This window comes from Drosophila willistoni (assembly GCF_018902025.1).
Source record: "Drosophila willistoni isolate 14030-0811.24 chromosome 2L unlocalized genomic scaffold, UCI_dwil_1.1 Seg168, whole genome shotgun sequence".
Taxonomy (NCBI): Eukaryota; Metazoa; Arthropoda; class Insecta; order Diptera; family Drosophilidae; genus Drosophila; species Drosophila willistoni.
This window is the reverse complement of record NW_025814047.1, coordinates 1,663,614-1,687,151: the sequence shown is the minus strand read 5'-3', so window position 1 is coordinate 1,687,151 and position 23,538 is coordinate 1,663,614. Positions and strand designations below refer to the sequence as shown.

The 23,538-nt window shown below is 34.9% G+C and overlaps 2 protein-coding genes across 2 annotated transcripts; both read left to right on the top strand.

The window, feature by feature from the left end:
• The first annotated feature begins 7,188 nt into the window (after positions 1-7,188).
• On the top strand, positions 7,189-12,623 carry LOC6643397 (long-chain fatty acid transport protein 4). The gene is made up of 4 exons (XM_002066108.4): positions 7,189-7,318; positions 10,155-10,437; positions 10,498-11,977; positions 12,173-12,623. Coding segments are annotated over exons 1-4 (2,073 nt in total). The 5' UTR covers positions 7,189-7,317; the 3' UTR covers positions 12,482-12,623.
• A 9,227-nt stretch (positions 12,624-21,850) lies between these two features.
• On the top strand, positions 21,851-23,538 carry LOC26530111 (ficolin-1). The gene is made up of 3 exons (XM_015178256.3): positions 21,851-21,937; positions 22,005-23,197; positions 23,263-23,538. Exons 2-3 carry the CDS (start codon positions 22,899-22,901, stop codon positions 23,363-23,365), a joined length of 402 nt encoding a protein of 133 aa, XP_015033742.1. The 5' UTR covers positions 21,851-21,937; positions 22,005-22,898; the 3' UTR covers positions 23,366-23,538.

The following is a 23,538-nucleotide window of genomic DNA, read 5'->3' as shown; positions in this document are numbered from 1 at the left end:
AAAATTGCCTAAATTCTCTTGTATTTGTCTTTCTAAATTTTTCGCCTGGGATGCCGATTTATCCTTCACTTGTTTTTTATCATTCAATGCAATTTTTTGCAATTTTTCATTTTTAATATTCCGACAGTTGATTGTATTTGTAATGAAATCGTCAATATTTGATAAGTGAATATTTTGTTGCTCAATTTTACTTTGTAAATCCTCAAATACTTTACTAAGTTGTCTATTATTCTTACGGAAATGATTCTCTTCGAGTGTTCTAATCTTTTCCTCTAACTCTAGAATATAAGTCAGAAAGAGTTTCATAGATTTGTAACAATTTGTTGCACATAATTCCACCATACGACTTGATAATTTGCAATCCTAGATAAACAAATGTATTAAGCAAATTGATTTCCACTTTTTACTTTACACTTTTACTCTTACCCAATGATTACCCGATGATGATGGAGATGTTGACGGAGGTGTTGAAATTACTTGCCGTAGTTCGAGAAGAAGAAAGATGACAAGAACGAAGGGGACACTTTGATTTTTCATCTTGGAAAGTAATCCAAGTAGTCAAATATTTGAAAATAATGAACTAATTTCTTTTCTTCCCTTTGAACGTGCAGCTGATATAACGTCTCCGAGAGCAATGAATTAAATGTTAATAAAGACATTTAATTATATGTTTTGAGTCCGCCGATCTTATGTGTCGTGATAAGGTTTGAAGTCTCAACTGCGATAAAGTTTTGCACAAAAAACATTAAAATATTTCGTTGATTTCTTTTTTTAATAAGTATTCGTACTTATATATAATTTAAAAATCTAAAATTTTAGTTTGCGAAATCCTTATATTTATAAGACCATTTGATTTTTTTAAACATTTTGGTGCTTTTAGAATGAACCATGTCAGTCTTATTTATTACAAATTGTTGATCCAAAATACATAGAAGTGTAGCCATGCCCAGAATTAATATACTCTCTTCTAAAGGGTATACAACGAATCCATAGTCTCTAGAGACTCTCCACCGACAAATATACGTATCCCTAATCCCCGATCATTTTAATCTTTAAGCTCATGTGAGTCAACCTGCATTCATAAATTATAATTTGAATTCAAAATATGTAAGATAATTCGTATGCTTAAATTTGAAATTTAACGAAACTAAGCCACATATTTTAGATTTTTAATTTTGTAACAGTTTTCTCAAAATTCATTTTCCGACTTTTGTAAGTATATGTACAAGTATTTTATTTAATTGAACAATTTAATTGAAAATACATATTAAAAAATATATTATTGGGTGTTTCTAACTCCTGCATTAGTATCCGATACTAAAATTTCTTTGTCTATTATATACACTTTATATCTTTAAATCTGAGCTTGAAAAACCACCTAGATAAATATAATGCGTTATAGCTTAATATTCATTGTCGGCGTATAAAAGTCAAAAACTTTAAGCAAAAGCATTCCATATAAATGCCTTGAGCAATGAAAAATCTTAATTTTTTTAGCGATAACTTTAAACTTAATACGAACTTATCATTTTTTATTTTCGTATTCGATTCTTTATGAATCAAAGGTAAAAGACTTTTCATAAACAATAAAATTACGCAGCTTAGACAAAAAAAAAAAAAACTATTTTTAGATATTTGCCTAATAAAAGGCCAGGCCAAAAAAAATGATTGATAAAAGCAGCGAGTAAGAAGAAAAAAGTGTGCGAAGTAGCATGCAACAAAGTGTTGCTGCTAGTAACTTTGGCACAAGTTCGAATCTTTGAAAACTGTTCAAAATGAATTTTTCCTTTATTCATATGAATTAAAAGAGGTACTATTGAGTAAAAAATACGCCAATACGCACATTTATATGATTTAATAGATTTTACAAATCATACAAATAAATATATGTTTGTATATTACACATTTGTATTGTAATTTTAATTCAAATATGAACCTAAGTAGTTTTTTAGGAGTCTAACCAACTAAATGCAATAAGCCAAATATTAAAATATTATAAATTGCCATTCGATATATAAAATAGGATACGTTCCTTTTCGCTATTCGAGTTTAAACCATTTTCGATAATTGTCCGACACGCCGGACAGCAGATTTAGAAATCTTTCAAAGAAATTTATAAATTATAATTATAAAATTATTTTTAAATATATATATAAATAATTCTTATTTATAAATTTATAATAAGTTTATTACGTGAATATGAATATAAAAGAATATAAAAAAATGTAAAGTTTATTTTCTTAGCTATTGTTAATTTTGTTAGTTTAGTATGTTTTATTAGCCTTAGTCTTTAATAACTTGGAATAAAATGGATTGCTGGAAAAAAATATCAAAGAAGCTAACTTTGGCTATGCCGAAGTTTATATACCCTTGCAGTCCTTGACAATAATATTTTTACTTTTTGAACCAATTTATATCGACTGTAACTTGTGATCTATTTTTCCGATCAAATTCAAATTTTGGTATCTGAGATTTAATATCTAATTATATTGGTAATTTTCATAGAGATACTCCAATTTATTAATCTATGTTTCTTCTTTAGCTGTATGATATAGTGGTCCGATACTGACAATTATCTCCATCTTCACTTTGATCATTATCTTGATCCAAAGTGGAAGATGATCCATTTAAATTCTAAATTAAATTCGTAGCATCCTCAACTATTCCTCTGAACTTTCTCTCCCAACGACTCCAACTTATATTTCGTAGTTTCGTTGCCAATTTTAAAACAACTAGCAGATCAAAGAATTCCCCTGTGATATCTCAATTGCACGTAAAGTTCATGGGTTTGGGAATTAAGAATATTTCCGAATCCATTGCGATACTCAGTTCATGCTTTATTAAAGTCTACGCATAAACATAATTTGATTCTATTTGCATTGCCGTCTGGCAAGACTTAGAAGCGGAAAAGAATGAAGTAAATTTTAAAACTGTAATTTCAGCTCTATACCTTTAACGGGATATAGAGTATGCATGTTAATCCAGACAGAATGGCAGATGGGCAGACACACTAACTTTATAAACTCACCTCGTCATGCTCGTTGTTTCTTTTCTTTCCACACAACAGAAACTTTAAAGGGTATACAAACTTCAGCATGATCGAATAATCATGAGGCATGTTCTCTGGTTCACTCCCTTGGTTAGGACATATTTGTATACTGTAAAAAAAATTGAATAGACCGCGTTTTATATTATCTAGTTAAGATAAAGATATCGCAATTTTTTTGATCGATTTTTTTTTTATTCATATATTTTTATATTAAATTGCAGAAAATTGGAATATGTTTACAGTAACATTCTTTTAGAGAGACAGCAAATGTCATCTAACAAAGAGACAAAACAGAAAACGGAAATTGTGCACTCAAGATTGGATCCGTCCAGAAGTTATGTTTGAAAATTACTAGTTTTGTTGCTGAAATATAAGTTTTTTTTTGATTGGGTAGTTTTGCCAGGGTTTTGTTAATTTTAAGATGAAGTCCAACTTTATTTAGGCCGGATAAGCATCTGGACAGATTTGAGAGAAATACACCAATACCAGCTCATACTTAAACAATCGTTGACTTCTCTATTAAAATATTTTCCGTTGAGGGCGCTAATTAAGATAAACAAAATATTTTACAATTGGTAATTCTTGTATAATTAAATGAGTTACTTACATATAGCCACAAGATTTATGCCACGAGGCTCCAATCCTTTGAGCACAATTAACACCTTCCCATTGATCATTATCTTGATCAAAGCTGGAAAATGCTTCATATAAACTGTTCTCCATAGCATTATAAGCTGTTCCTTTAAACTCTCCCACTGACTCCAACTTATATTTTGTAGCTTCGTTGCCAATTATAAAATTATCATAACTAGCAACTAGGAAAGTTCCATTGTGATATCCCAATTGCACATAAAGTTCATAGGTTTGGAGATTGGTAATACGATGCAAATTCTCCAGACCAATAAAAAATTCTCCATCCTTATTTCCAAACCCATCACGATACTCAGTCCAAGTTCTATGAAAGTCTACGCTGCCATCAAATCGTTTATGAATAACTATCCACCCACCACCTTCTATATTTCCCTCGCAGAGAACAGAAGTCGGATCAATCCCGAGAATCTCAATTTGATGAATTCCCGAAGAGAGGCCTTTGCAACCAGTTTTTGGTATTCTCTTCTGACACTCGATTAAATTTTCCTTAGTTTGGCTTAGTTTTCTTTCAAGTAAATGATTCGAATCAGTCAACTGACTTTCAGATTTTTCTAACGTTTTCTGTAAGGATGAAATTTTAGAATTTAATTCTCCAATTTTGCTGCTGGAACTCTTTTCCTTAGCCTGATATTCTTTAAATTCCTTCTTTTTCGACTCGAGGTCTTTAATTGCTTTATCTAAATCTAATTTTTGGGTCGCTAATTTCTCTTTTAGATTCTCTATTTCTCTTTTTCTATTTCTTTGTTCAGCTAAGCTTTCTTCCTTATCTTTTGCTGCTTGACGTTGAACATTTTCTAAATTCTCTTTCAATTGTTCTACTTGTCTCTTAAAATTGTCTATCTCAGTTTGAGATTCGGCTTTCTCTTCCACCTCTTTCTGCCTGTTGACAGAGTTTGTGATGAAATCGTTAATATTAGCTATCTGTAAATTCTGTTGATCAATTTTACTTTGCAAATTCTCAACTGCTTTGCTAAGCTGACAATTTTTACTCTCTGAATGATTCTCTTCGAGTGTTTTTATTTTTTCCTTCAGCTCAATAATGTAAGCTAGACCGAGTTTCATGGACCTATGGCAATATGAGGCACATAAATCTTCCTCTTCACTGGAGAATCCACACTCCTAAGTAAACAGATTTATCAATTAGATTGAACTTCACTTTGTACTATTCACTTGGCCACTCACCCCGTGATCATCCATTAGGAGAAGAGATTCAGAGATTACATGCTGGACACCAAGAACAAGGAAGAGGCCAACAAGTGGGAGGACAATTTTCCTTCTCATTTTGGAAAGTAATCCAGAATATATACAAATTGGGACTTGTTAATGTATAATTTACTTAACACTTGCGACTGAGATAATGTCTCTGAGAGCAATGATTTAACTTTGAAATATTCATCGAATTATATATTTTTCGGATTGCATTGTCGTTTGTCATGATAAGAATTTATTCTTTTCTAAGTCCAAAATCTTTTTCTATTGAAGTTCAATTATGTGTTTGCATTTTGACATTGACCAAAACGATAAGTTTGTGTACGAAAATATTAAAACAATTCTTTCTTATCTCTTATTTATATATACATATGTATGTATATGAGCAATTCCGAAATCACTCACACGACTTTCGAAAGCAGAATAAAATTTAATATGTAAAATAAATTTTTTCCAATTCATCAATAATAATTTGTATACCATGCAGTATATAACGAAGTTATTGAAAAAAGTCACTGCAAAATTTTAGCTCTGTAGGTCTTATATACCCTTGTAATCCTCAACCATAATAATGCAGAGACAAAACCATTTAGTTTTCTTCTTCTTCCTCATGCTGCATGCTGCGATTGGCACGCATACACATACATACGTTGCGTCTGGACTGTAAGTTGTGTTCTATTTATCCGATCTTATCGAAATTTCGGGAACTGCTGTTTTATTTCCAAAACTAACTATTAGTAAATTTCCTAAAGATACTCCAAATTCTTAATCTATGTTTCTTCTATAACTCTATAATATAGTAGTCCGATACTGACAATTATCATACTTTATCTGCTCTGGGCTATAAGTAGCTCAAATATCAAGTTTCATCCTGATAGCTCTTAAGATGGAGGCGTGAAATTGATTTGCGCAGACGGACGGACGGACAGACGGACATGGCAATATCGACTCAGCTTCTCATGCTGATCAAGAATATATACATATACTTTATGGGGTTGGAAACGTCAGCTTCTGTGCGTTACAAACATCTAACCAATAATACCCTTGGCAAGGGTATAAAAAGTATTAAAACAATCTTCTAATATTTATACATTAATTAATTAATTACACAGGCCGACATTTTTGAAATCATGAAAAAGTGTTTTAAGTTCAATAGGTGTCCTACAGTAGTTTGGGGTGCTGATCACGGTCCTGTACTTATTGTTAGTTTTTGTCCTTCACGTCAGGTTTTCGAGAAAAATGTATTGAAAATAATCACAGTTGCCGCATTTGCATAGTATATTATTGTATAATATAAACATAATATTAAACTAAAAATATTTTTATTTTAATCTTAATCTATTAATATATTAAGTATAATTTAAGAGCAATTTTTATAATATCAAGGAGGTGCCTTTTTGCTATAATGTATGGGTGAAATTTGAACCAAAAAGTATGCAATATAAATTCGAAGAATTTTTGGTTTCTGAATTTGAAAGAATTATTGGAATTTCTTGCATTAAACTAGTTGTCTATTGGTAATGATTGCAAACAAGAGGTATAAAATCTGTTAATAGTGTAACAAATAAATTCTTTAATTTTATATAGTATACTTTGAGGTGACTATTTTCCAACCCCAAATCGCCCGAATTTACGAAATCTGAATGTGATCGGCAGTTCATATTCGGAATTAGGGTTACCAAATTAGATAGGCCCACCAATTAAAGTCACCAAAAAACATGTCGGCCTGTGTTGTATTCACTAAGACTAATTTGCTAATAAATAACTAACCTTACACCTTAGAAAACAAATCTTTAAAAATACCTGCCCCCTTTCCATCCTCTCAAGTCCCACTCCAGAAAATATATCCCAAATACTCCATTCCTTAATCTCACGCAAACATACCACCTATTATAAATATAAGTAACTGTGTAAATATATAAATGTACCAAGCCTAACTTTATTATAAATAAATATCTGTCAATTAGATCGTGTCTCGATGTCTTTACATAGCACCAAGTTCGTTCTCTAAGTCTTTACCACCATCCTCGCTTTACAGGGCATATGTAAATGAATGTTAATTAACATTGAAAGATCTTAACAGTACAAACAATGTAACACTCTATATTCTCTCTCTCTCTCTCTGTTTCTATGCCATTATCACCCTCTCTCCAAATCTTTCAGCTTCTTTCTCTCTCTCTCTCTCTCTAACTCAATTTTGCTTGCTCTCGTGGAGACCGGCATAGATAGCTTATAAATAGCAGAGAGCTCCCAGTTGGGGGCTCATTCTTACGCTCTGATCCAAACGAGTGAGATCGAGTTTCTCTAACGTGTTGTGGCCAGTAATTGTTTTTGTGCTTGTGTGTGTTTTAGTGTGTGTGTGTCATTAGAACCGTTCGCTTTGCTGCACTACGTCGAGCTGTGCCAAAAGTATGTCAACAAAATTAATGCAACAAGAAAATTACATGTTTTGCGGTAACTGCAATAAATAACATTGAAAACTGCTTAAATGACTTGTTAAAAGTGAATTCAAAATAATCTTGAGCCAAAGAACTTATGCGAATGCCAAAAAAAAAAAAAAAAAAAAAACCGTGGGCATGTGTTGTGTTTGGCATACGAAATAAGTCAAGGTCCCAGATTCACATAGAGTAGCTCGACATAGAAAAAAATATATACATACATATTCATAGCGAGTCTATAGATAATTGTGATTCCTCGTTAAATGGCAATGAACTTTACGCGCGTCACTTGATAGCCGTCGTGATAGATGTCTTAACCCTTGGACACGTTTCTGTGGAATTACAAAATCCATGCATATGGAGAGAAATATGTATGTTTTCTGCAATTCTTAGGAAATTCCAAGCGAATCACACATATTGCACCTGTTTTTTGTTTGTGGACTTTGTTTTGTTTTGCTTCTGTTTCAAGGTGATTTAGCCGGCAAAACAAAGAGACAAAGCCAAACAAAAAAAGTCATCATTGCTCATATCAGCTGTAGGATCCAGGGCAGGTTCAATGTGTTTTGAAGTGTGTCTGGGTCCAACGATTACTTATCGCAACAGAAACAAAACACTGATAAGTAATTTAGACAAAGGAAAACAAAAACTCAACTCTCGGAAAATGCTTTATGACTGGGCTATAATAAACATCTGTTAATTACTCTGTTTTTAATCACTCCTCAAATTACGATGTATAAATAAAACATCTACTTAACTAACTAAGTTAACTTTTTAAGTTGGCTAAAAATAAAATTACTATGCTAGTTAATAAGTAAGAAAAGCCGACTTGCTTGTACCCTTGGACTATTATGTGATATATATCTTAAACATATCAAGTTTCCATAAAACTATCTACTAACTCAAAATGAAGCAATAATAATGCTTTATATTAAAGATATATTAAACTTGGCAAAATAATAGCTTTGATTAGTCGACCTATCTAGCTTAATGAATTTTTTGCAGAAGAAACGACAAATTTTGTTGAAGAATAAACTATTATTCGAACCAACAAGATCAAAATTGATATACCCTTTTCGCAAGGGTAAACAAATTAAGTAAAAAGCTTCCGAAACGACTTCGGCAACAATTTAATTAAATTAATAAGGCCACCCTTCAAAATTTTTAAATTTTTCAAATGAAAATGCAGACTAAATATACCCTTCACGCTTTTTGGTTCGACTAGTGAGACATTTAAACGTTGAACTTGGCACTTTTTGTTAAATTTTGGTTGACTTTTAGATATTGCTAACACTTTTGAGTGTACGGAAGGATTAGTGGAAAAGATTGGAATTAATTATTAGAATGACGCTAGAATAATCTGAAAGAAAATCAGTTTCCTATAATCACCGAGATCTAGTTGTTTACAACAAATTGACTGTTGAAGTTGGTCAAGAATATATATGTACATATATACAAGTTATGGCTTTGCAAACGTTTATTGTTTATTTCTTATTAAGAGATTCCTTTGATTTGTTTGCCTGATACATATAATCACGACTTTGATATACTATATCGCCCTCCGATTGGACTTTGGACTTAATTTATGGTTGGCATTTAAGTCTAATTTACGAACAGCCCTTAATGTACAACTTATTGCAAGTGGCCTTAGAAGATCGGAAGATATCTAGACATCTAAAATCAAGAAATCCAAAATTTTTATTTTAAAAAACTTAGTTATTTACGCTGAAGGCATTTTGGATGTATGTATGAACATAAAGCAATGAAATTATATTGAAAATAGAATTGATATTTAGGTATAAATCATTTTAAACAATAAATACATAATTAGAAGAGATTAGAAGAGTCTACCCACTACAGTTCAAAGTTTTCCTGTGTTAATGTTAATTTTTAGCAGGATTCTTAGCTCTGAAAATTCGTTATTCTCTTACCCTTTGAAAGATTACGATTATGCTGAAATATTGTAGAAAAAAAATACTTAGACTCAGATGTTTAGAAAAACCAAAAGGACGGACTAATAATAACTTGCAGCATTAGCCAATATTCAAGAGACCCTTTTAAAGGGCATACCAACTAGTCAAATGGTAAAAGCAAACTCTAACTTTTAAATAGCTCATCATCTTAAAAATAAAAGAGCAATTTAGCGGAACTAAAGTTAAACTTTATTGTTTATAATATAAACTAAGTTTGTAATATAAGATAATATGTTTTTTCCTTTCCTAAAACTATTATCACTAAGGTCAACGTTTATTGGAAAATGATGAGGCAACCTTTGCATTCTCATTATCAACTTAATCAATTTTACTTGTCGACAAGCTCTAGTTATTAAAATATGATTTAATGGCGGATATAAAACAAATTACCCTAATTATATAAAGAGCATGACAATATTATTATTCCATAATGTTAAATATCTAAACCATGTTAATGAGTGTTGTTTGTTGTTGATTTTCACACAACCGCAACTATCGCAATGTTTACAAGACTTTAACCCACATTCCCACACACACACCATCGCTTCAATGGGTTAAACCATGTTAATTGCTCATAATATTGATAAGAACTTGCGTTCCACACTCACGTACACACACTTAAATCTTAGATATCGAACATATGCCGGCCTATCTGGCCTATCTCCAGTCAGTCACTCATTCAGTCAGTGGGTAATGGTCGGTTCCATCGGTTTTGTTTCTACCTTTGCTTTAATTGTCAGTTAAAACATAAGATTTCTATGCCCAAAGAAACTATGAGTTAACAATGTTCTCTGGATTTTTGTTTGATTTTTCCTTTTTTGCTTCAAACTCGTGAAGTGAACGAAAAACGAGATCAGGTCGATCTGGAGGACCAAGACCTGGCGGAGGAAGAGGAGGCACTTCCCGCTGGTCAAAAGAAAATGGAGTTACTGCTTGAGTTGAATCTTAAGCAAAAGTTTGCCACACGTCTGGGCATAGTTCTGGTGGGAACTCTTATGTTTGCCCTCTTCTGCTATGACAGCGCCATGGCCAGTCTCACTCTGGGAGCGGTATTGGCTCTACTGATACGAAGTCCCACCTATGTGTTTGCCTGGGTAATGACTGTGAAGCGGGATCTCATGTAAGTATGCTTGAAATTGTCAAGAGTCCTGTGCTCTAACGTTATTCTTTCTATCCTTAGAGCCCTGCAACGTTTTGTGGCCTTGAATTTGTATCTGATTGTTATGGATCGTCGGGGTAAAACCGTTGCCAGATGCTTTCACGACTTGGCCAAGAAACATCCCAAAAAGATATGCTTAGTAATGGATGATCACAAATTGACCTACAGTGAGGTTCTTTTGCTGAGTCAAAGGATAGCCGGATACTTTCAGAAACGTGGTCTCCAGCGTGGAGATTGTGTGGCCTTGATGATGGAGACACGCGTAGAGTATCCATGCATATGGCTCGGCCTTTCCCAGTTGGGAGTGATAACGGCTCTAATCAATTCGAACTTGCGGGGTGAATCTCTGTTGCATTCCATAAGAGTGGCTAATGCAAAAGCCTTGATAGTGGGCAGTGAATTGGCAGACATTCTACAGAATCTAATCACTGCCGAGCAACTGCCAAGAGATTTGCCCATATATCAATATGCAGATGAGCAATTACGCTCTACGCCGGGCCATGTACTCCTCGAGAATGCCATCGATTTGAATGTGGAATTGTCTAGGCAAACGCCATTGGAGCTCTCGAAGGTGATCCTTCCCGAAGAGGCTCGTTCCAAGCTACTATACGTCTATACCTCTGGCACTACGGGTCTACCCAAGGCAGCTGTGATAACCAATCTGCGATACCTCTTCATGACCGCCGGAACTTTCTATATGCTGCGTCTGCGTAGCGATGACATCATCTATAATCCTCTGCCTCTCTATCACACAGCTGGAGGCATTGTCGGTGTGGGCAATGCTCTGCTCAATGGCTCCACGGTCGTTTTGCGTAAGAAATTCTCCGCCTCGAATTTCTGGCGGGATTGCTATCGCAATCGGTGCACAGTGGCCCAGTACATAGGTGAGCTGTGTCGCTATCTTCTGGCCACTCCTTACACCAAAGATCAGCAGCAACACAATCTCCGTCTGATGTATGGCAATGGCTTGCGTCCTCAGATCTGGACGCAGTTCATCTCCCGCTTTGGCATACCTCAAATAGGTGAGATCTATGGCGCCACCGAGGGAAATTCCAACTTGATTAACATCACAAATCGTGTGGGGGCAATTGGTTTTGTGCCCGTCTTTGGCGGCAAACTGTATCCAGTTCAGATTCTCCGCTGTGACGAGCAAACTGGTGAGGTGCTACGCGACTCTCAAGGACGTTGCATTCGGTGCAAAGTGGGTGAGGCGGGTCTTCTGGTGGGTCAGGTGAATGCCCGTCGTGCGGTGAGCGCGTTCCACGGTTATGCCGATAAGGGAGCCTCAGAACAAAAACTCCTGCGAGATGTCTTTGGCAAGGGCGATGTCTATTTCAACTCTGGCGATATGGTGGTCTGTGATATTTTGGGTTACTTCTATTTCAAGGATCGCACCGGCGATACCTTTCGCTGGCGAGGAGAAAATGTGGCAACCCAGGAGGTGGAGGCCATCATTACAAATTGCATTGGACTCAACGATTGTGTGGTCTACGGAGTGCAGGTAAGTCTAAGACTAAACTAAAACTTCTTCAAGATATACTTACCCATTTATTATTGATAACACTTTTTGATTTCCAAGTAAAAAAAAAATAATAAATCGGTAAAAAAAAACCTTACCATATCTTATCAGATCATAAAATCAAGTCTCAGACTGACTCAGAATGACTCAAGCTATTTACCTTATCTTGCCCAACAGATACCCCATGTGGAGGGTAAGGCTGGCATGGCTGCCATTGTGGATCCCCAGCGTAAGGTGGACATGGATTACCTTTCGATTGTGATACGAGGAAGCTTGCCACCATATGCCCGCCCACTTTTCATACGCCTACTCGATGAGATTCCCCGCACGGCGACATTCAAACTCAAGAAACGTGAATTGGCCATGGAGGGCTATAATCTAAGAAAGCTAAAAGAACCCATTTACTATCTAAATCGCGATGGCATCTATAGACAATTGAGCCAAGAGCAATATCAGGCCCTGCAGGCGGGCACAGCTGGACTGTGAGGAGTAACAAAACGAAGGAGCAACAGACGTAGAGAGAGACTTTAGTTTTAGTATTTTGTATAACTTTTTCTTCGTTTTAATTTGTGTATGTATTTTAACTTTTTGCCGAATGTAATTTTTAGAAACAAACAAACAACCCAAACGACTGATAATGTTGATAATACTTGGGGCATTCGTTTGCTACTTGGTTTCGTTTTAGGGCCAACGCGTCGTTTTGGCCATAAAATGGAAAGAAAGCTTAACCGATAATGGCCGCCAATACGTTTTACTGCCTCCCCTTTCCAAAGTAGAGAAGAAGGTGGCAACAACAACAACACTAGCAACAGCAACAACACTAGCAACAGCAAAAGATATATCGAAAGTGTTAAATCCCCAAGATTAAGTTCTCGCTCATTGGCAGCTGCTGCTGCTGCTGCCACTTCTCTTCGGCTGCTGCAGTTGCTGCTGTTGCAACATTAACGCCATTTCCGCTAGCTAGCGGCAGCTGCGACTTCGTTGCCATCGTCTAAGATAAACGATGTGCAAAATCCATACAAACAACAACTAGCCAAGATAGGGTCTCAGTGTGGCAACCGCAAGCAGTAATGGCAACAGCGTCGCTTCCAATATCGATGGGCGAAAAACTTGTGGCAGGCAATCATAAAAAACGAAGCAATGGCTAACAAAGCTGCGGCATTGGGTTTAAGGAGTTTTCTCCCCATTTTTTGTTTCCATCCTTTTTCCTTTTCAAGTGAACGTGAAGAGGTCACAGTTGAGACACATAAACGCAAGAAGTTTGTTCCATCCCTCCAAAGATGAGCAACTCATGGAATAATTTAACAATTAAATGGAAGAAAACAAATCGAATTCTATTAACAAAATATAATAAGATGATTTCTTCTTATTTTGGGTCCCACAAACTGAAATATTAAAATTTATTATACAAATTTTTTAAGCCATGTAGAATTTTTATTCCAACTAGTGTACTTTTTTCTGAGATTTGGTTTTTATATTAACCTTTTTCGACTAATTTTTTTCTTACTAATTTTTCGAAAAATTTGGCTTATTTTATAATGTCAAAATTCACACGTCTTCTTCGCTTATACAGGTTTATGATTCTTGTAAAGGATTATGATTTTTATGATTCTATCTCTTGAATAGATTATTGATTAGTATCTATTAAATATAGATTTTTATACACATTTTTGAAGGTTTTTACCCACCTAGAATATTAAAGATTGTTTCAACAGAAACCACCTTAATGGGTATCTTTCAAGCTCTTAGAAATTATTATTTTTACTACTTGAGTCAAAAATCACTATTCTATATGGTTTAAATAACATGTGGATAAGGTACAATATAAAAATGTAAGGCTATCGAGGTGTATGATTTAAACTTTAAAACATGAGTCTAAAATGGATCGAAAATGATTTAAAACCTTTTTTACCTTTATTTAATGAGAGAAATCGTCTTTAGCATAATATCTTCCGACTTGGAATCATTTGTGATCAATAAATTAGACGTTTTAATTAAAAAGAGGATTCAAAAAAGAATCGTATAAATCAAGGAATTTCTTAATATGTCTTTTGCACAGTGACCGGAAAAGAATTTTTATTCCAATCTAAATAAAATGTGATAAATTCAGACTAAAGAACATATAAAATATGTTGTACTTAAATGAAATGCCCTTAGATATTTTCAGGCCCAGACTGGGACCCTAAGGGACCACCGGGCATACAAGTTGAAGGGCCCCCTATACCATATGCTTGAAAAATTATTTCCGAGGAAAATGAAAGGTACACATTTTTAGGTTTTATATGAAGTAAAACAAGTAAACAAACATTTTAATTTGCCTTTTTTATAACCATGCGCTTCTACGTAAGGCGTAATTTTACTAGATTTTAGCACTCATCAAAGAGTCCAAAGCTTTTCAAGTAAATTGCTCTGTAAGGCGTTAATAATTCGTTCATCTTCAATTTGCAAAAAACAGCTACGATATGAGGAAAATTTTTCAGATCGAGGCATGAGAAATCTGCTGCTAGTTTTCCATGCGCCGTAAACCGTGATTTGAATGCACAAATGGTTTTATCAATAATGACATTGTGAACTTCTACCATAAATTTTTGTTGAGGTTCATCGATTGGTTCATTACGGTTTTTCTCACCCGATAACCTTTTATTTTTGTGCGGCGTATTTTACTAGGAACCTTGTGTATTAGAACCTAGTAAAAATAAATTAAGTCCTCTGCTACATAATACTTCTGCGCTTTGGACAACAATGCCTGAAATTCAAGTGTCTTATAGACCCTGTGATCAAAAGGATCCCCAGCGCCCATCGATTTATTATGGTACAAAAATGATTCTTAGTGGGAACCTTGTACAAAGGGCCCTACTGACTAAAAACTGCTACTCTACTACATGAAATTTCATCAAAAGGGGCCACCTACCTTGAGGGCCTACCGGGCCAGTCCGGGCCTGAATATCTTGAAAATTCACATGAGTAACACTTTGAACAAGTGAACAAATGTTTTTAATATCGAAGGCCAATTTCTAAGTTTCTAGTCCGATTAAAAAAATGCTAGAAGCAATCGTTTCCTTTTTCTAGGTGGGCGGAAGGGTGCGTGTCGAAATTAGTATACAACCAACTATTAAGCTAGTATACACCCCAAATTTGATGTCTGTGGCTTCCATCTGCTTGTTACATATATTTTGGCGAGTTTAATATACCATTTCACCATATGGGTGCATGGTATACAAATGTACTGTTCAATGCAGTGAGTTCTTTTTGTTGTTTTTTGTGTAAACTTGTGTATTTCTTTCTTAATTTAAATTTATTTTATCCTATAAAGAAAATATAAAGTAGGCCACGTAAATATTAAAGTAGAATTTATTTAACAATTTTTTCTGAGATGAAAGTAGTAAATTTTAAAATTAGACATTAACAATATTTCAAAAAATAGACTCAATTCAAACTAAATGTAAGTAATAATTGATTTACCATATTCTTTGGTAACTTTTAAAAACTTTTTAGACATTAAAAATTAACTTAAATTTGTTTCAAATTTCGCTCAAATTAATGGAACATAAAAATGTTTAGAAAAAAGCTTTTAAATAGCATTCTAAAGGTTTAAGTTTGACATTTATAATTTGCTCATAGTCTAAATGGCCTCAATTTCCCATGCTGACCTTGCCCACTAATGCGTTCAACAAATGTTGCAACATCCCAAAAAAAAAAAAACAATGTAATCTATGTATAATGTTGGTCATGTATATCTGCATGAGAGCATAAACCATAAACCAGCAAACCGTATTCATATGACTGCAGAACCAAAATGCACATAAAGTTGCATTGGCAACATCAGTGGCATTCGCACAGCTGTCCCCCAATCTGCCTTCCATTCGTTCCTTTCGTTTCTTTCTTCACTTGCTGGCACTTTTTACTCCTTTTCCTCTTTTTGTGCTTTTTTGCACCATCATAAACAAAATGGCAGTTGCAACTGGGTGTGGGTGCAAAAGTGCAAGAGCCATGCATACGCTTGCATAGCTAATATCAATAAAAGCAGCTACACCAACAACAACTACAACAACAACAACAACAACAACTGCCAACTGTAAACTTCGCGAAGAAAGAGAAAAATTAAAAATTTTTCAATAATTTTTCGAAATGTTCGACAACGTCACCAGGGCATCGCCTTTTTCTTTCTGCCTTCCTCCCTCCCTGCAACTCTCTTGCTTCATCCATTCGCCTGCTTTGCGCTTTTACGCCAAAAAAAAAAAAAAAAACAGCGAACAATCCTAGAGCCATGGCAGGGGCAGGCGAGGACATCAACTGCGACGGCGCCACAGCTGCCATTGGAATTTCAAAGCTATTAAAACGCTGCAAGTCGAGCCATGGCCAAACGGGCTCCATGTTTGCCATTTCTTGTGCTCCGGCTGAGGGCAAATTCGGGGCATCAAGATGTTTTCATTGAGCTTGTAATGCAAATTGATCTGATGCAGTCAAAAGTAACTTTACATGCCCTTGACAATTGAAAATTTGAAACTTGTATAGAATTGAATACAAAAAAGTACTTTAAAGTGTTTTTGCACTATTAAAGTTAACTTTAAGGAATTTTTCTTGCAGTTGTTGTTAATAGAAGTACTTAAGCTGACTAAACTAAAAAAACTTGTTTTGGAACTTTTTGTATTACATTATAATATTTTGCAAATATTTTCAATTAGTTTTAAAAATCTACGAAATTTATAAAAACTGTATAGACTTTAATTTACCTTTTAAAAGCAAATCATCCTTTTTTTTTAGAGATTCATGCTAATATTTAGGCATATCTTGAAAATCGCTGAACCCATTTTGAGAATTTGTCAGGGTTGAAGAGAGGAAATATGCATTTCTTTATCAAACCACGAATTTTTTTTAAAAATTGAAGTTTTTGACTTTTGTGATTGGGTCTCTGTATTATTTATTTAAGATTATAATTTTATTGTATACTTTTAGATATTGCAGGATATTTTAGAGTTTTTCTTTAGAAAATTGTAAGTAATTTTTGCTTTAAGAACCTTTGAATAATTTAAAAAAAATGCCATAATTTAAGATTTCAATACTTGGATATCATTTTAATGTAAATATAATGTAGTAATAATATTTAAAATATTTAAAGGCAATAACTTAAATATAAACATTATAGAGACATTTCAGTCTATATAGTTCCAGGCCACACATTATTATAAATCATACTTTTAGTAATTAATTTTGTCCTCCATTTAATCATAATTTGGTCTTATTTTTAGAAACTGTTATCTAAAAAATTAAACATTTTACCTTTTAATTTGTTAACAATAACAACAAAGTTGATTTTCCTATTTAAATAACATATGTTTAATATTAGTATGTTTAATATTAGTAAAGCTAAATGAAGTATTAAGGCGAACTCCAGAAAACATATTATAATGTAATTTTTCATAGCATACATTTTAGCTGATGTATAACCTTCTACTGCAAATTTTCGCAAGCAACTTTTCTTACTTAGTGTAAATAAAAGTTCGACTTAACAAACAATTTTCTGTTACATTTTTCTTTGTAGCCTTGCTGTTATAGTTGTTGTTGTTGTTGTTGTTGCTGCTGCTGATGTCGCTATTGGTTGTCGTTGCTTTTGCTGCTGTTTCGTTGAATTGGTCTCAGTTTGGTTTGGTTTTGCTTTCCGTTGTGTTGCGTTGCGTAGCGTTTCATTGCTTGTATGCATTTGGGCTTAAAGGTTTTGCTTGCTTTTGTTTTTGTAAATGTCCCCTCTACCCTCTCCCGCTCTCTCTCGCTCTGCATCTTTACAACAACATCTCATTCATCGGTTCGCTTTCTCTCCCTCTCGTTGGCTCCACTCCCGCCTTTTGTAGCTTTGTCAGTTCGTGCTAATTACATTGCACCTGTGCGTGACGTTTGATGTTGCCCTGTCGCTTGTATGTGTGTGTGTGGGGCAAGCTTAGTTTGTTTGGTTTTGGCCTTTTTGTGGATTGCCAGCTAGGAGCTGCAGCCAGTTTTCAGTTTGCAGCAAAAATTAATTAAAAGCCAATGTGCGGCAATGCAATTAAATTCGATTTGGCTCAGCCATCGACTCTCTGGCAAAGACGACAATTCGCAGGGTGGCTAGGGAGAGGGTGGGGAGAGAGCTCAGCTGGGCGGCTGTTGTTGACATCATTTAATACAACAATACAGCAAAATTATATTTCAAACACACACACACACACACTCTCACACTCACACTCACATAGACACATCAAAAAGTTCACACAATGCAACTGCCTCTTCTCAGAATCGTTCCCCTACGCCTTTCTGCACTCTTCCCTTATGAAAGTCGCTTTTGTTTTGTTTGTTTTTGTGTTTTTATTGTGAGTTTCGCATACGTTGGCAGCTGTTGGCTGATCTGCCTATTTGGTTTACCGCTTTCATTTCTCTCTCTCTCTCTCTTTCATCCACTCTTTGGCTATGCGAGAGTGACTATGTGTGTGTGCAAAAATGGTTGCTGCTGCTTCTGGCATGCCTGTGATTGTATGTGTCTTTGTCGGTTTGTGTGTTTATGTGTGTGTGTGTGTGTGTGTGTGTACCTTTCGTTCGCTTGCTTTCTCGTTCGTTCGTTCGTTCGTTAGTTAGTTGATTCGTGGCACCTTTTGGATTTGACAGTTTTGTAATTAACTGCAGTCAGCATATGCGGCCGGCAGTCGCTGCGCAGCAGCAGCACTGGCATTGGCATTGGCAGCAAAATATGTTGCATACTTTCAGGCTGTTCGTATGAAATTGCCAATAAGCAGCAACGTTGTCGTTTTTGGCATTTCTTGAAAAGCAATTAGTTCTTTTTTCGTTGTTGTTGTTGTTATTGTTTTTGTTTTGTCTGCTTGTTGTTGTTGTCGTTCTTAAAAACTTTGAATGAACGAATTCTTAGATTTTAAGGGTAATTTTTAATTCAAGAAAATCAAAGCAATTTAATAGAAAAGAAAAATATACATGTACAATTAAACCAATCAATTTATGTAAAATCTTTTGAAAAGTATAAAAATGAATTGTAGTTTATTTTTTTACGTTTTTGCAAACCTGTACCAGCTGCACAGCAATCATCAATGGAATAAATGGAGGTCCATCAGCAGCTGTATTGTGGCAGTGGGGCAGGGGCAAAAGGCCACTGACTACAGGGCACACGTGTGCTTAACTTGGCCCTTTGCTTAGCTTTGGCTTACGATTTGTTCTGGCTCAGCTGCTCAGCTTGCTAGCTTACTTTCTCTCTCTCTCTTCCCGTGTGTGTTTTGTCTTTGTCTCTGTGCTCGATTGTTGTTTTTTATGGCCAAAGAACCTCCTCTGGCCGCCTTTATGCGCCCGCATATTAAACAATTATTGCCAAATGGCAAACGACAGCTGCGTTGTGTCGCCATAGCCAATGTCGTTAGTTGGGTGGGTTTCAGCAGAAGGAGCAGGAGGCAGCAGAGGAGGTAGCCCTCTGTCAGCCGGCCTATGCGGATGGCCACATTTTTTTAACACCGTCGACAGAACACAACAAAGTCCAGTTACAGGATGATGCTGCTGCTACTTCGGCTTTTGCTCTTGCTCCTGGCTTACTGGCTTTTTTCGCGTTTCAGCGTCTGCTGCAATTTATGTGTATAAATGACAAAAGTACCGTTATTTATGGCCAGCAACCGCAACGCAATTTGGCAACACTTGTTGGCCAATTGGCAAAAATGTGAACGAAGCTTCGGCATCAGCAGCAGCAACAGCAGCAGCATCAACAAAATAGCCGCAGCAGCAGCCAGCACCAAGACCTACAAATACAAATGTACAAAAATATTTATATGTATATACATATATATGTAAAGAGGGTATATTACAGCAGCCACATGTATTCCCAATACATATGATATATATGTATATATAAGCTTGATATGCATATGTCTATCGGTTTTGCCAATATTGTCTAATGCATATGACAACAACAAGAGGATAAAGTGACAAGAAAATTATGCATAAAGACTTTTAAATGCCCTTCAATTACTAAGGAAGGGCGAAATTGTTTGATGACGGAATTGAATAAGGTCTATAATGGTTATAGTAATTTAATTGAAATGTATTTTATAATTTTTTGTTTGCCACTTCAGTTCATGTGAAAGAAAATTCGTCAACTATTGTTTAAAATTAAGACTTCAATAATTTTATTTGTGGATGGGAAAAATTTCAAAATTAACTTTGATTATTTCTACATCGAAATGCATTCAAATAATTAACTTGATAATTTATTTTTATCTTAAATTTTTAATTTTTGCTAAAGACCTTATGCTTGTCATTTGATGTCAAAAATAAAGCATACTTTTAGGAGTCATGCTTTAAACTCTTATCTAAATGAGTGTAATGAGAAAAAAGGCTCCTTTTACACTTAAGTTAGAGAATTTGTAGGTCAACTACATTTAGAAGAACAACCAATATATACTATATACATTTATTTGCGCCTGTAGAAAATTTGAATTTTTATTGCTGATCGATGCCTGCACCATTGACACGCCCACAATGAACCTAATACGCTTCCCAGTTGGCCAAATTATGCGTATTAAGGTCGTTTGTGTTAGCTTGTTGCTGGCCATAAATTCCGGCCCTCTGTGCTCTGTGTAAATGTGCCAATGCGTTTTGGGTTTCCATTTCCATATCTTGACGGCATCGCAGGCTTATTTCCGTTTCCATCTGATAGATATTGACCCTTCTGTTTTGTTGTCGCGCGCGCTTTTATTATGCTAATATTTTTTAAGGAACATTGACAAGATTTATTGAAATTACTGCGGCTCAGCCATAAAGGAAGAAATACCAATGGCAGGATATTGGGCCGGCAGCTGCCAAGGTGCCACAATCCCACACCTCGTTCATCCGGAAACAGTTGTAGAGCAAATACATATATCCATTATATTATATGTACATAGATATACAATATGTTTGCCTCATTTAGATGGCAATTAAATTGTCGTTTTGTGTGGCAAGTTGCAACATGCAAGCAGTGTTGCCTACAACATGCCTCGTGTTGCATAATTGGCGGCGTTTTTTGAAGCCATTAAAACAACTAATTGGCAGCAAAAACTATTGTTCAAAAGGCAGCTGTTTTGCGGATGAAATGACCCCTCCCATAAATAGTTAGTGGGAGGGGGGATGGCTGTAGGGGCGGTTGGTTTAGACACTGAAAAATTAGTTGCATAAATTGTGCTAGCTAAAAGTTAAAATGAGGTGAGTTTTTTCGGCTGCCTTTGAGTTTACAAAAACTTTTCATTTTGCACTAAAAAATAAGTTCAAATTGTTTTGCCGCTTCTCAGCAAAATAGAAAATACCAAAAACGGATTATTTAAAGGAATTGAAATAAAACAAACTTGCTTTGAGAAACGTATTTCAGAAGAGAGGTGAGTAATTAATATAAGATAATTGTCATCTATGAAACCTTTTAACTTCAGACTAATATTTGCACAATTCATATATTAAGTAGTATTTTTTAAGAGAACATAAAAACATCTAAATTATTTACAGTGGGACCTAATGACATCAAAGAAATTAATAAATTTCAAACGATTTCTCAATGATTTCTTCGGCTCTCTAAGTGAAATACGTCACGCCTTTAAAGACAAAAAAAAAGTGAGACAACAAAAAAGTGTTCAAATGCATTTTTTCACAAATACCTTATCTGTACACGTTTCTGGCATTGGCACCCCAAGCCTTATCATGCCAAGCGCAGATTCGAAACTTATAATTTAATGATTATTAAGAAACTCAAATCATTGCTCTCTGAGACATTAGCTTATTCAGAAGTGTGAAGTGAATTACAAATATCTTGTCAATTTTATATATTTTGGAATAATTTCCAAAATGAATCTACAAGGTGTCCTTTTGCTTTGTGGCTTTTTACTCTTCCTTGGACTGGAGCAAGTGACTTTAGCATCTCCTTTAAGTTATCCTTCAGTACTGAGTTACCACGGGGTGAGTGCAGAAGTGAGTAGTGAAAAGTGAAATAAAATCTAATTAATCAATTCATTTACATATTTAGGATTGCAGCATAGCCCAAGCATATATTCTCGACTTAAAGGAACAAATTAAAAAACTCGAGCAAAGTCAGTCGGAAAGAGAAAATAGTCAACTGAGAAAAACAGTTGAAGATTTACGGACCACAATTTCCGATTTCATTACGAACACAGTTAATAGGCAGAAAATTGATGATGAAAAATTACAGAAACAGGTGGAAGAGAAAACAAAATCTCAAACTGAGATAGAGAATTTGAAAAGAGAAATAGAAAAACTGAAAGAAAATGTACACGATTTCGAACGAATCTCAGCAATCGATAAAGAAGCAAGAATAGGTGAACGAATAAGAAATTCAAATAATAATATTCAACACATCTTGAGAGATAAGAAAGATGAAAGCGAGATAGAGGAGGCTACAAATAGGCAATTTCAAATCGTAATTATATTGAAAATAGAAAATGAAATTTTAAAAGAAAGCTTAGCAAAGCAAAAAGCAAGTCTAGATGAAGCCAACAATGAACTAGAAACGAAGAAGAAAGAATTAGAAGAAAGTAAGGAAAAAGAAAAAAAATTAAGCAATGAAATTCAAGAATTAAATTCTGAAGTTGCATCTTTAAAAGAAAAGTTAAAAGAATCTCAAACTCAGTTGACTGGTTCGAATCATTTAGTCGAAGAAAAATCTTTGCAACTATTCCAAACTAATATAAGCCTAGTTGAGTGCAAGGGAAGATTACCAAAAACCAGTTGCAAAGGCCTTTCATCGGGAATTCATATAATTGAAATTCCCGGACTTGATCTGATTTCTGTTCTTTGCAACGCAGATCTAGAAGGTGGTGGATGGATAGTTATTCATAAAAGATTTGATGGTAGCGTAGATTTTAATAGAAATTGGACTGAATATCGTAATGGTTTCGGTAATATGAAAGGAGAGTTCTTTATTGGGCTCGAAAATTTGCATCACATCACCAATTCGCAGACCTATAGACTGTATATCCATTTAGGATATTTTGATGGAACTTTCCAATTTGCTAGTTATAATAACTTTAAAATTGGCGACGAAGAATCCCAATATCAGTTGGAATCGTTGGGGGACTTTGAAGGAACAGCTGAGGATAATATGAGCTCTGACTTAGACGCACTATTTTCGACAATTGATAATGATTATTCCGGTTGTGCTGAGGCTGGGGGCGCCTGGTGGGACAACGATTGTTATACGGCGTAAGTAACCACTTAATTACAAGCAAAAACTAATAATTGTAACTTTTTTTGTGTATCCGTCGTAGCCAACTCAACGGAAAATATAATGACATTGAGCAACCTATGAGCTGGGGAGGCGTTGCTCTCAAATCTGTCCAGATGTTTATCCGAGCATCTGCAACTGCTTAAAAAAACACGAATAAATGTCCTATCAAAGGAAATCCTTTGAAAGGACAGTCTGCATTTTTCGTTTGGGTGATGAGAGAGAAATCTCATGATGCAAGTCAAATATTATTCTTATTATCTGCAATTTTTTGAAATGATATATAAAAGTAAAAATTTAAACATCAACATATTAAAAA